This window comes from Vombatus ursinus, unplaced genomic scaffold (assembly GCF_900497805.2).
Source record: "Vombatus ursinus unplaced genomic scaffold, bare-nosed wombat genome assembly UNPS02009173.1, whole genome shotgun sequence".
NCBI classification, from domain to species: Eukaryota; Metazoa; Chordata; class Mammalia; order Diprotodontia; family Vombatidae; genus Vombatus; species Vombatus ursinus.
In genome coordinates this window covers 2,185,518-2,199,671 of record NW_020948951.1, presented here as the reverse complement: position 1 = coordinate 2,199,671, position 14,154 = coordinate 2,185,518, and the positions used below count along the sequence as shown (strand labels likewise).

General features: G+C 41.8%; 1 protein-coding gene across 4 annotated transcripts; it reads right to left on the bottom strand.

The window, feature by feature from the left end:
* Nucleotides 1-619: 619 nt before the first annotated feature.
* Nucleotides 620-12,742, bottom strand: LOC114035180 (surfeit locus protein 4-like). 4 transcript variants are annotated; one of them, XM_027851239.1, is made up of 6 exons: nucleotides 12,457-12,493; nucleotides 6,629-6,815; nucleotides 6,353-6,429; nucleotides 2,717-2,760; nucleotides 1,769-1,955; nucleotides 620-886 (listed from the first exon to the last, which is right to left on the bottom strand). In XM_027851239.1, the coding sequence occupies exons 2-6, from the start codon at nucleotides 6,693-6,695 to the stop codon at nucleotides 620-622; spliced, it is 642 nt and encodes a 213-aa protein (XP_027707040.1). In that variant the 5' UTR covers nucleotides 6,696-6,815; nucleotides 12,457-12,493. The 4 variants fall into 4 exon arrangements, with proteins under 4 accessions (XP_027707040.1, XP_027707043.1, XP_027707042.1 ...); XM_027851240.1 differs by lacking the exons at nucleotides 620-886; nucleotides 12,457-12,493 and adding an exon at nucleotides 12,613-12,742 and having other exon boundaries at nucleotides 1,328-1,955; XM_027851242.1 differs by lacking the exons at nucleotides 6,353-6,429; nucleotides 12,457-12,493 and having other exon boundaries at nucleotides 6,629-6,708.
* Between the last annotated feature and the right edge of the window lie 1,412 nt (nucleotides 12,743-14,154).

Here is a 14,154-nt window from a genome sequence, read left to right as displayed (position 1 = left end):
TTAGCCAAAAAGGAGGTCCCCAGACATAGAGTTCCATAGAAAACAAGGAAAATGATAGCCCCAATGGATCTATACCCAACCCTGATAACATATAATTTGGGTGCCTATGGTACTATCATTTCTTTTAGTTCACGAAGTGGAATGAAGACTGAGCATCTCCCTGTGGCCCATGTGAGTACATAGAGCTCTCACAGTACCATAAAATTAACAAAATTTCTTCAATAAAGTCCCAGTACAAGATGATAAAGGGCCAGATTACTCCTTTACTGAATCATCACCCATATCCTAGAATCTTCCCCAAGGGGAAGATTTTGTCCTGGGTCCTCTTCTCTTCTGTCTCGAGACCCTCTCTTTGATGATCTCATCTGTTCCCATATGTGTTCAAGAATCATCTCAACACAGATGACTCCCAGATATCCACTTTATACACGTCTCTGTCTGGCCCAGGGAAAGAAACAAAAACTACTCAGCTGAGGCAGCAGACAGTCCTAAGAGATGTTTGGAAGACGTATGAGTAGATAGGGGCCACTCTCTCCTCTGCTCCCCAAGAAAGGAGTTAAAAGTAAAAAATGCAATAAACCCATCTCTTTCATTACTCTTTATTATTTTGTTGTGATATTTACCACTTCTTCTTGTTTTTATCTATTGAAAATCCCCCAGGTCCAAGGGCTACTACCAAGAGAAGGCCTCCCATTACTGACAGGGTGTGGAAAAAGTCATACTTCATAAAATCATGGAGGGGTCTGTTGGCAGGGATGGTCCAAAATGGGTTCTCTAACAGGTTGATAAGAAGCAGCCAGATCACAAGAGTGAAGGCAGCAAGTTTTGTTTTGAACCCAATGGCTACCAGGATGATGAGAACCATGTTGAAGACATCTTGGAAGATCTAAGCAGCAAGATAGGAAGGGACATGAAAGAAGCACAATCAGCCTAATGACTCCTTGAGTGTATCCCCACCCTCCTAAAACTAAGCCTACTTAAAAGATGGCATTGCCTTTGGCTTTATTTCCCAAATGGACAGAGGACAGTGACGCCTATAATGAAATCGTGGGTTGACTGAAATAGAGAAGAGAAATAGATTCACAGAATAGTGCTCTGATTGCCCAACTAATTGGTTGATTTTAGAATATATTGCTAGTTCTGGGACAGATCAGCCCCACAGGATAAAGAAAGAAGCCCTATAACTGGAAAGACCCAATGGGCTATGGTGTTAAATTGCCCAAATCTACATGGCCCCCATGAATATCTATGGCCTGAAATAAACAAGACCAAAGAACATGGGCTACAGGCCTTAATAGCTTGTAGTGAGATCTCCGGAGGATGTGAGGGTTTTACAACCATTTATGATGGTTGTAACATAACTTGTATTACGCTGGCAGTTGGGTTAATTTAAGTATGGGTGAGCTACTGGCCAATCTCCCTTATCATGGTGAGGGGCATTGGCCATGTTGGGAACATGAAACAAATCCTTCTGATCAGTCTTCTGAACAGGCCTTTCCACAAATCTTAAAGCTCTAATGGACTTTTCTATATGATTGCTTTGCTAGTATATATAGACGGACAAAAAGGATGAGCTGAACTAAAGAGTGAAATAAATAATAGCAATGTGTCAGGAGAAGGGAAGTAATTGGAAAAAATCAAGGAGATAAGGATGAAACAGAAGCCTGTTTAACTACTATGGGGGTAGGGGAAGGCTCTGAAATGTTGGAAAAAAATGGATAAATGGTCAGGGAAAGGGGAATGAAGGAGAAATCTGCAGGTCACTTACAGTGAACACGCTCACTTCAAAGTGTAGGAGTGATATGAACATGAGGAGGAGAAGAACTCTTCCTCCCAGCTGAATGTACTGATGGGGAGAGGTGCAATCCAAGGTGGGGACACCAGCAAATATGGACTTCCCTTCTCCCTGGTTCTCTGCTAAGAGGAACAGCAGACCACCACCCAAAGCAACGTTCCTAGGAAAACAAGGAAGCGGAAGGGAAATAAAGGAGAGTAAGATGTCACTCAGCTCAAATCCAGCAAAGCAGAAACATGCGACAAATGAAGATGTTCAACAAAATTAAGCAAATCCCTGGTAGAAAGTTCCACACCAGCCTCATTCCTGATCTCAGACAGGACAGTTGAGTAGATACATTCTTTCTTGGCCACTCAAACGCCTCCAGTTTAAGAGTGGGTAGATGATGGAAAAATGTATCTGTTTATTTTCATTGTTCAGGAAAGAGGTGATTATTTGGTGCTATGTAACCTTTCTAAACTTCAGTTTTCTCATCTGTAAAATAATTGGATTGAGCTAGATGGGCATTAAGATCTTTTTGTTGTTGTTGGGAGCTCAATAGATAATTGTTAAACTGAATTTGAAAGCTGCTTTCCTGAGGTGCTCTTAAAATTGTGAACAGAGACAGGAAAGGCATATATGACCCAAACCCCAATTTGTTCCCATTCTAGAGCTAGAAGTGACCACCCAGAGGCCGGAAAACGCACAGTTTTGCAATGGTCCTTAGGGTAAGTCCATTGTGCATCCATACATGTGGCCACCTTCTGGTGAAAGGAGCGTCACATTAAGTGTGCCCGGGCTCAGGGTATTCATGCCACAACTGCTTTGCCCCTCCCTTCTGGCTCCACTCCCCAAAGGCCAGGCCTTCTGCTCTTCCATGACTGGGTCACCCATGGCAGCACTGAGCATGCTAGAAAACCCCCAACAGTTAATCTCACTCACCTCATCAGGAATCTGAGGTTCCACAAAAGGCCATAGGCCATGACCTACAAAAAGAGGGAAAAATTAATTCAAGAACAGATTCCCACTTGACACTGGCTATGTGTGACCATCCTTTACAAAAATCCTCTGATGAAGAACGGACTTTAAAAAACAAAACAAAACAAAACAAAAAGAGCATCTGTTCACAATTACTCATTCACATGCTGCCTGTGAGGGACCATGGGAAACTTGGAAGGGTTTTTATCCCACTAATTGTCAAATCGTAACGTATACAAGAATTCAATTCATTTTCCCCCTTAATACAATTCATTTGGACAAATACTTGTTAAGCAACAAGACAGAAGAATTAAGGGGGGGGGGCTAAGAAAAATAAGAGAAGGGGAACTCCTCCCCCTTCATTGATAAGAGGGGATCCTTTGAGGCCAGCCAGACACCATTCCAATGCCTTATGGCCCTGCAGCAGGAAGAGAGGATGTCAAGATATCTTTAGCCTGGGGAGCTCCAATCAATTCAAGTGCTTCTGCTCACCATCACAACAACGTGATTTTACTTAAGATGCTGCCTTTCATTTGAAAGTTCCAATGGCTTTAAAGTGAAGAGGGTCACTTGGGAGCCAGATGAATCCTCTGCCACTTAACTGATGAGATATGATGTCGGTTGATGTACTGGGTGCTCTAGGAAGGGAATCATGATCTTACTATTCTTGGAATCTTAAGATTAGGCTTGGAGGCATAAGATACCCATGCTGTTTTATATTGGTCACAAAGCATAGGTTTTCTTTTTCTGATTGGACACAAAGAATCAAATTTCCTTTTCCTGATTGAATACAAAGCATTGTTATCTTTTTCTGATTGTACACAACGCATAATTTTCTTTTTCTGATTGGTCACAAAGTATCGGTTTTCTTTTCTTTTTCTTTTTTTAATGTTTTACTGATGCTTAAAAACAAATACCGTAACTTCTCAGTGTCTCTGCACCCTCAAGAGAACCTCTTCTGTAATGAAGAAAAATCAATAAAATAAAAGATTTTAAAATATAAAATAAAATAAAAGATAAGTAAATAAGGTAAATAAAAGAAAAATAAGAAATTTGTTTTACTCCAAACAAATCGACTGACTGGGCAGGTGCTGCACCTGCTGTCCACCACCTCTTTGTTATGGGGACAAAGGAGCAGCATGTTTCATTATCAACTGTCTGTGGTTTTCTTAGGTCTTGGCAATGAGTTATTAAACAGGGATACGGGTGAAAGGAGAAAGTGAGGTCTGTTAGTACCTTGGCAAGAGCAAATAAGATAGAGGGAAAGGAGCTCTTCAATTCTGCTTTCTTGGTTCAGTGGTGGTGTTTTATTCACCAAATCCTTGTTGCTTCTTCTTTTTTAAATTAAATGTTTTATTGACAACTTTTTTTTTAACATCACAGTAATTTCCAGATATGGCAACCTCCTCCTCGTGCCCAACTCTAGCCTTGCAACAGAAAAATGGTTAAATGAAACCAATTGACACAATGACTACATTTGACTGTATATGCAGTGTTCTGCACCCATAGCCCCCACCTCTCTAGAAAAGAGGGAGGTGCATTTCCTCATCTTGCCTCTAAAGCCAAGATTGGTTATTACAATTATGTAGCATTTGACTTCATTTTAGTGATGTTATTTAGTAGTCATTGTATATATTGTTTTCCTGGTTTTGCTTTCTTCATTCAGTATCAATCTTATAAATCTTCCTACGTAAAATCTTTCAAAATCTTTGAATTCCTCAAAATAATAATCTTGAGGATTATATTGACATACCTCAATTTGTTTAACTGTTTCCCAGCTGATGGGAACATACTTTGTTCTCAGTATTTTTCTACTATAGAAAGTGCTTCTGTAGATAAATGCAAACTCTTTCTATCTTTGATTTCCTTGGAATATATGCTCTACCAATGGATTTTGTGGGTCAAAAGGTGTGAGTTGCTGATTTTTCCCAAAGATTTTCCAAAATTGTTTCCATGAATGGGCAGACCAATTCCAAGTTCTATCAATTGTATGTGATAATAATAATAATAATAATAATAATAGCTTGTATTTATGTAGCATTTTAAGGTATGCTAAATGCTATAAATATCTCATTTTATCCTCACAACAACCATGGGAGGTAGGTGCTATTATTATCCTTATTTTACAGATGAGGAAACTGAGGCAGACACAGGTAAGTGAATTGCCCAAAGTCACACAGCTAGTAAGTGTCTGAGGCCAGATTTAAAGCCAGGTCTTCCTGACTCTAAGACCAGTGATTTATCCACTGAGCCACCTAGCTTTCCCATGAAGAAAATACCCATGAAGTTTCCATTCATGGCAAATGAAGCTTAAGTGACTTGTTCAGGACAAGCGTATAAGCCATTACAGCTAAGAAGCATCTAAGGCTGAATTTGAACTCAGGTCTTCTTGATTCTAGGTTCATTGGAATTCTATCCACTGCACTACCTTAGTGCCTTAGTGGATATATTAGAGAACCTCTCATCCTGCAGGCCTTCTCACATTGTTTACCTTTTATCATCTTTGCCAATTTTATTGAGTGTGAGGTGAAACCTCAGAGTTGTTTTGCTTCACATTTCTTTTAGCAATTTGGAACATTCTGTCTTGTAGTTGTTAATAGTTTGTGATTCTTCTTTTGAAGATCATTTGTTCATCTCCTTTGACCACTTATTCAAAGAGGAAGTGGTTTCTATATTTGTGCTAGCATCCTTATCTCTTGTGATGCTGTAAACCAGCTCTGAACAAGCCAGCACAGTCAGCAGTACCTTTGATGGCTGGAGTTGAGGTGCAGGAAATAGAAGTCACAAGAAGAGCTGGACTCCTGTCCTACTGGCCCTTATTCTTCTAGAATCTTCAGATACGGCATATTTGGGATGAAAGGCAGCTTTGAAATATGGCTCTTCTCTCATCTCAATTCACTGATGTTTATAAACACAGGAAGGAAAAGAGGAATACTTTGTATATCCAGGAGATCTCAGGATCTCCATGTGGAAGAACTCTTATAAGCCAACTAATCCAATGTCTTCATTTTACAGATGAGGAAACCGAGGTCTGGATGGAGGAAGAGACTTTTCTAAGTTATGGTAAATGGCAAAACAGGGACCCAAACTTTTCTGATTCGAAGTCCAGTGTTCTTTCCATTAAATTGTTACCTGAAAGGTTCTGGTGACCTTTGAGATATAGGAAGACTCCTGGAAGCATCTCAAGAGACCTGCCAGCTTCTATGCTAAGAATATGTTGGTGTCAGGGAAGTCAATATTTGTAATGCAAATATTCTGGAAGCAGAAAGGTCAGGCAAGCAGCTTGTGACTGCAAAGTACATTGCTAGACAAAGGTCAGTTTCTCAGACATTGCAAGGAAGGTCTGCTTCGATGAGATGGCCAATATTTTCAGCAACATCATAGGTTTCATATGATTTTAAACTGGTGGGGGTAAGGCCTCAGTCCAAAGCCCTCATTTCACAGAGGATGAAACGAAGGTCCAGAGAATGGAAGTGACTTGACCAAAGTCACAAAGAATGTAGTTGGTGGCAGAACTGGGACCTGAACCCAGGCTATTTTTACTCCAAGCACATCAGTCTCCTTGGGGATCCTTACTGAAACACTTGCCTGTTTACTTACCTGCATGAAAATGATTCCAAACAGCACAAAACAGGCATAAGGAACACACTTCTGGACCAAAATCAACACACATCCCACTGTAATAGAAAGAATGAAGAACCTGTTTTGGGAGTGATAGCATTCACTCTCGCTCCATTTCCTTAGCCCCGTCCCCCTTCTCCCTAAGGCGTGTCCACTAAGACTTTTACCCACATACTGACCCACTCACTTTTCTGTCTCCAACCTCCAGTAACCTTTCTCCACTGAAATGAGCCCTAGGTTAGCAAGAAGTCTTACCCAATTGCCCAAATGTTTTGATCATTCCAAAAATTAATGCCAGGAAAGGGCTGCTAATCCAGGACATCTTAATGGATTCCTTCTGTTCATTCCACTGCCACCAGGTGTGAATGCCATCCTCTAAGAAGGTGCTGATCAGACAGAGGCGAGCCAGATGAGGCAGGAATATCTTTGTTAGGTGAAGGAACTGGTAAATACAAGGGTCAGAAGGAAAATGAGGAGGCAAGAAATGCAGAGTTGAGGGGCAGGGAACAGGGAGATGTCTCTAAGATACCAGTGTCAGATAGTGAAGAGATCTGCCTTCAAAAGTAGCTTCATTCATAAATTCTTAGACCAGTTTGGGGTGGGGAGGCAGGGCATTATCTCTCTGGATTCTTAGAACACTTTGTATGCTCCTCTTAAGGCATCCTGGCTGTAGCACTTTGGTGTACTGGTAGAGAAACTGATACAAGATGGCTAATTCAAAGGTGCCATGGCCAAGAGGCTGCAGACCCAGGGACATTACCTCCAAGTTTGAAGCGGCTGGTGGCCCAGTAGATAAGAGCGCTGGGCTTGGAGTCAGGAGGACCTGATTGAAAATCCCACCTTAGACTACTTGTGTGGCCTTGGGCAAGTCATGTAAGCTCTAAGTCATGTAGCCTCAGTTTCCCCATCTATAGAATGGGAATAGTGATAGTACTTATTTTCCAGGGTTGTTGTGAGGATCAAATGAGATAATAATTTTAAAGTGCTTAGCACAGTACCTGGCACATAGTAAGCACTATATAAATGTTAGCTATCACCATGATCATCATCATTATTATTTCCTTATTCTTAAGATTCCTTAGGGAACAGAACCCTGGAATTCCTACTTTGGATTCTGTTCTTCTAAAACTTCTACAGACTAGGTCTTTAAAAGGCCTCTTAAGGAGAGGTCGATGCTAGAGAATAGCAATAAAATAAAACAATAATTAGCATTTGTGTAGCTTTAAGTTTGGCAAAGCCTTTACAAAATATCTTATTTGAACCTCAAAACACCCCCAAGGGAATAGGAATTACTATTATCTCCATTTTACAGATGAAGAAACTAAGGCAAATGGAGGTTATAGGATTTGCCCAGGGTCACACAGCTAGTAAATGTCTGAGGCCAGATTTGAATGTAGGTCTTCCTGACTCCTGGCCCAGTGCTATATCACTGAGCCACCTGACTGCCTCTAAGCTATTGTAAAACTTCTTAAAAGAACATCACTGTGCTCATATAATAGCTTATGGTTTAGTTCTCTTTACTTAGAATGTGTCCCTTCTGGGGTAACTAGGTGGTGCAGTGGATAGAGTACTAGCCTTGGAGTCAGGAGGACCTGAGTTCAAATCTGGCCTCAGACACTTCACTAACTGTGTGACTCTGGGCAAGTCATTTAACCCCAATTGCCTCACCAAAAAAAAAAAAAAAAAAGAATGTGTCCCTTTTCTCCCCCATCACTGCCTGTCAAAATCCTACCACTCCTTCTGGCCCAGTTCAAATCTTCCCTCATTGATGCCTCCCCAATCCCAACTCATTGTGATGGCCCAATCATAAACCCCTGTGGAATTTTCTTGTTCTGTCATGGCATTCATCATATTCTGCTTTGCATTCTAGTCATATATCTGCTGGAGGCAGCTATATAGTTTTAGGCAGTTATATAGTTTATATGTTGGTGTCAGGGAAGTCAATACAAAAGCTAGGTAGTGAGTGCAGCGCATAGAAGGCAAGATTTGGGGTTAGAAAGACCTGAATATAAATCCAGTCCCAGAAACTGGTTATTTGTGTGACCCTAGGCCAGTCACTTAACCCACCTCTATCTTCTGTACAAGGCGGGTAGCACCTACCAACTCCCAGGGTTGTTGTGAGGATCAAATGAGCTAACATTTGTAAAGAACTCTTTTTGAACCTTAAAGCACTATGTAAGTGCTAGCTAACTCCAAATGGGGTCACGAAAAGTCAGTTAGGACTGAATAACAACTGGATTTTAGAGCTGGAGAAGGAAATAGCAAACGTTCCAGTATCTTTGCCAAGAAAACCCCAAATGGGGTCAGGAAGAGTATAAGCCTTTTTAAAGGCAAGGACTACATAGACTTAATTTCTGTATCAGTAGCAGTGCTTAGTACAGGACACTGCACCCAGTATAGTAATCAATAAATATCTGACTGAATTAGTGAATTTAAATGCATCTTTTTTTTTTTCATTCCTGGATTCTGCTGTCATTTATTAAGTGCCCAATCCATTCAAAGGACTATTGGCACTGGGGAAGACACAAAGGTAATTAAATTGAGGTCCCTTCTCTCATAGTCCTTATGATTCAGTAAGGGAAATAGGGCATATATATTCATATGAATATGCAATAATTGTACAATGACTGCAAGACAGAAAAGGAAATGATGAAGACATAATAAGCATTATGTAAGGTCCAAGGAAGAAATGATAATTTTCTTTTAATTTTGGCAAGGCAATTGGGGTTCACTGACTCACCCAGGGTCACACAGCTAGTAAGTGTCAAGTGTCTGAGGCTGAATTTGAATTCAGGTCCTCCTGACTCCAAGGCCAGAGCTCTACCACTACGCCACCTAGCTGCCCCTAGAAATGATTGTTTCCAATGGTGGTTGGGAAGGAGGGGAAGAAAACAGGAAAGTTTTCAGGAATAGGTGACTTCTAAGCCATCTCAAAGAACAGGTGGTGCAGAAATCTCATGTGGTGTAAACTGTGGAAGTTCCAAATCATTTAACATGGCAACACCAGTGAAATGACAAGTCCTGTTTTCCCTCCCCCTTCCATGGATGTGACTATGAGATATATCACTGGGATGTCTTGTGCTTAAACACCATAATTCCCTACAAACAAGCTCCTGCTGTGGCTGTGTTCGCCACCACCCTAATTTACTTGTTAGAGTTAGGATTAATGAGCACAGCTGAGTAGTAACAATAGTTTGAGAAGAGCCACCACTAGAGGAAGTGTTTGTGGGCCCAGCATTGGAGGCTGGAGGCGGAGCACGAGCCAAGAAATGACACCCAGAAGTAAAACTATGTGAGGCTGGACAAGTCATGCAGCAAGCCTCTCATAGACCGTCACAGCTGGATGGGATGGCCCTAGAAGATTACGTAGTCCAGTCCCTTCATTTTACAGAGGGAGGATCTCATTTTACACGTTATCTCATGTAATTCTCAGAACAATCCTAAGACATGGTAGGTGCAATTGCCACCTCTAGGGCAGCTAGGTGGTTCAGTGGATAGAGCTCTGGGCCTGAAGTCAGGAAGACCTAAGTTCAAACCCAGCCTTAGACATTTATTAGCTGTGTGACCCTGGGCAAATCATTTAACCCCATTTGCCTCAGTTTCCTTTTCTGTAAAATGAACTGGAGAAGGAAATGGCAAATCACTCCAGTATCTTTGCTAAGAAAACCTCAAATGGGTCACAAGGAGTCAGACAGACCTGAACAACAACAATATAATCCCTCTTTTACAGATGAGAAAGGTTAAATGACTGAAGCCCCAGGATGATGAAGGGACTGCTCCAGGATTACACAGGATCAGGACTCCCATTTCAGTGCCCTTGTCATTACATGTATTATGCCCCAATAACCAAAACAGATCAACTCGTTTTGACAACAAACGCAAAAACCACCTATCTCAGCATTGGAGAGACTTTAGTTCTTTGGCTAAAGACAATACTCCTTGAGAGCGGGGCTTCTATTTCACCTTTCTTTGTGACCCCAGTGCTTAGTACAGTGCCCAGCACATAGTAGGCATGTAGTAAATGCTAGTTGACTGACAAAAGCACCAACAAATCTAGATCAATGTATTACAGTTCCTGATCCTCAATTTCTGGTAATAATTATTATATATTTGCATCCACTTGTAAAATGGTCATAAAAAAGCTTTATGATCTGCAGGATCATAGAATTTAGAATTGGAAGAGATTTTAGATATCACTTAATCCAGTCTCCTCATTTTACAGATGAGAAGGGTGGTGATGTACCCAAGGTTAAGTAGTACCCAAGGTTAAGATAATGGAATCTATCTTGGTAATGAGTGGTCATCTAGTTGGCTTCTACTGCTATTACTCAACCTATTACCCCAGGCTCTCTACCCTCAAATTTATGATTATAACTCATAAGGGAATGGATTTTGAATATAAGCAGTCAGTTTTTATTTTAGGAAAGGATTAATTTTGGGATCATAATGTCAAGTGGACAGTCATGCTTGGAAAGAACACAGAGGTTGGAGTCAGAAGACGTGAATTTGAGTCTCTGTTATGTACTAGCTGTGTGATTCTGGACTCTGGACAACTCTGAAGAGTTGAAGATCAACTCTCTGATCTTCAGTTTCATCTTTAACGGGAATAATTATGTTTGTATCACCTACCTCCCAGGGTTATTATGAAGAACATACTTTGTAATCTTTAAAGCACTGTAGAAATAAGAACTAAATAATAAAGTGTATCAGAACCTTTGGATTTGGCACATTGGATCATAAGATTCTGACCTAGAAAGAACCTTGGATAGCATCTAATCCAAGTCTCATCTTATAGATGAAGAAACAAAATTTTAGTGACTTGCCCCAAATCACACAGGTAATAGTAATGAAGGGATATATTTCAAGGTGAAGGCATATCTCCATTTTAAAGTCTCATCAACTCTATCTTTGTTGTAATCATGAAGAATTATATATGAGATTCAATATTATTAAAGAGATGCCTGTTTGCACTACTCAAAATAGCCTATATTGCAGTTGGCAGATTTAAACAACAACAACAACAACTTAACTACTGTTTTCTTTTAAGTCAGTCAACAAGCATTTATTAAACTTTGTGCTAGGAGCTGGTGATGCAGAGAGGTTGCTAAGAGTGGCAGAAATGGAATAGGGCCTGAAATCGGAAAGCTAGATGGTGCAAGCACTATATGGAAAATTTCTTAGTATCACTTGAAAATACCTGGAATTAAGACTAAATGGGATGCTGACGGCTCTTACTATCTTAAGATAATTGATTTTAGAACTGCAAAGGAACCTTAACGATCTAATTTCCTTACCTTCCTCCTTGCCCCATCCCCCTCATCCAGATCAAAAAAAGTAAATAGAGGCCTAGGAAGGGAAAATTAATTACCCAAGCTCAAATTCCTATTAAGTGACAGTCGCATTCAAACCCAGGTCTTCTGCCTCAAAATTCAGTGCTAAAGTAAAGCTCAAATTGGACAGATCAAAGAATGCAACGATTCTATGTGTGCATACTTAAATTGGGGAGGAAGATATACTCAAGCCCCTTACACCTTCCAAGGGCCGTGTCCTACTTTCCTACCGGTGTAAACTTGGGCACGTTTTTAACTCATTTGGTCCACGATTTCACCATCTATTCATCCTGTTTATAGTTTGCTTTGTATATATTTGCACGTTAGATCCCCCATTAGAGTGTAAGCTCTGTGAGGACAGGAATTGTCTTTTGTCTCCTTTTGTATTCCCAGGCTTAACACTGTGCTTGGGGAAGACCAGGCGCTCAATAAATGCTTATTGAATGCTGGATGTATAACGAAGGGATTGGACTAGATGGTTCCTTCCAACTTCAAATCCAAAAAGTTTGTTTACAATTTTTTTTAAAGTCACCAAGGTCGCACATGGCACAAGCAGCCCTCAGTCTTTTCCGCCCCACACTCCACCCCTACGCTAGCCTCTAGAGAGGCTGTCTGCATTCCCCTCAAACACAACCCATCCGACAGCAGAAAAAAATAGACCACCCACCCTTTTAGTGCAGAAAAGTCTCCCTGTTCCCCAAATCATCCATATTTCCTTTAAATTGCCCCCCCCCCCAAGATATGCGAACAAACCTAGTCCCGCCCTCTACAGCTCCTGCCCTCTCAGCGCTGGCAAGAATGAGTGGTATAATCCAGCCCCGCTTGGGGTGGGCAGCGGAAGGGGCTGGGAGGTACCACTGCGATTCAGGAATAGGGGCGGGTGAGCTGGGAATGGGAAACCTCGCTCACCTGGTCCGAGAGCTCTTCCGCGGCTTCCATCAAGTAGAAGCCTTTGGGTTCCACGGTCGGAATCCCTATTACTTGCTGACTGCTCTCTTCTCTCATGGTGTGAGCCTTAGGGCCCCCCGGGCACGCTTCCCCATCACCCTATAAAGACCGAGAGGGAGGCACGCGGGAACAGGATGCTTGCTCACACCGGGAGGAGGGCGTGGGGTGCCAGATCCTGGGAGGGACCGGAGTGCCGGCACTGATTCCTCGTCAACAAGCAAGGAGGCTACATTAAAGTCTATGTGACAGGTATAGTGCTAAACGCTCGGGATACAAAAAACGGCAAAAAGACAGTCCCCTGCCTGCAAAAAGCTTACAGTCTAATGGAGAGACGACATGCAAACAATTATGTACAAATAAGCTTTCTAAAGGATAAATCGGATATAATCAAGCACAGTGTGCAGAGCATTATTCTAGGTGCTGGGGGATGCGCAAAGTTTAGATAAAATGTAGCACTTGCACGTATCAGAGTTCATAATCTCTTTTGGGTAAGACATAAATACAAATTAAATTCTTCAAATACATTAAGTTACTACTTATGTGTATATCCTTCAAGTTTGTTAATGCTTCAATTACATCATATGTAATCTCCATATCCCACTGATAGGATATACCAGGACAATCATCACACGCCTTGGTGTTGCACCGGAATTCTTGAGGTCCCAGCTCTTAAACAGCTCCTTCCCTCCTCCCTTCCCGGCCCTCAGGCTTCCTGGGCTCATTCTGCGGCGGCTGAGGCAGTGGGGAAAATCCTTTGTTGGAATGAGAGGTCCCCCTCAGGCCCTTCTGATTTTCCTTTGTTTAGCATTAGGCCAAGGCTCCAGAATGAACCAGTTCTGGTTGCTAGAGTGAGCCTGGCCTACTTTTATGGACCTTTCCAGTTCCAGTCCATTAGCAGTGTTAGCCTGGTCTAGGGGAGATTGTTGTCGTTTGTCCTTCGTTCTGGAGGAGGACTATGACATCAGGAAGATGATATGATGGCTTTCGAGTGCATTGGATTTAAGTGAGGGAGGGCTGTGCAAGGTCACCAGCCTTACTTTCTCCTCCAGAGCTATCTGGGTCCAGTGCCAAGATATAGATCAGGAGGACTGGAGATGGCCCCTAGGGCAGGGGAAGAGGCCTTGGGGAACCCCCTCTCTCTCCCCAGTTTGCCACTACAAGAGGAGGATTCAGGAAGAGGGAGGAGTAAGAAATGGGGAACCCCAAAGCTATATGTACTGGTACCTATGAAATATCGAAAGTACCAGAGGGAGGGCTATAGCACTTGGGTAGCTCCTCTGGAAGGCTTTAAAGAAAAAAATATGGACTTTTTTTTTTTAAAGAATGAGAAGAGGGGCAGCTAGATGGCACAGTGGATAAAGCTCGGGCCTCAGAATCAGGAGGGCCTGAGTTCAGATCCGAGCTCAGACACATGAGACTTACTAGCTGTGTGACCCTGGGCAAGTTGCTTAACCCCAATTACTTCACCAAAAAGACCAAAAAAAAAAAAAAGAATGAGAAGAC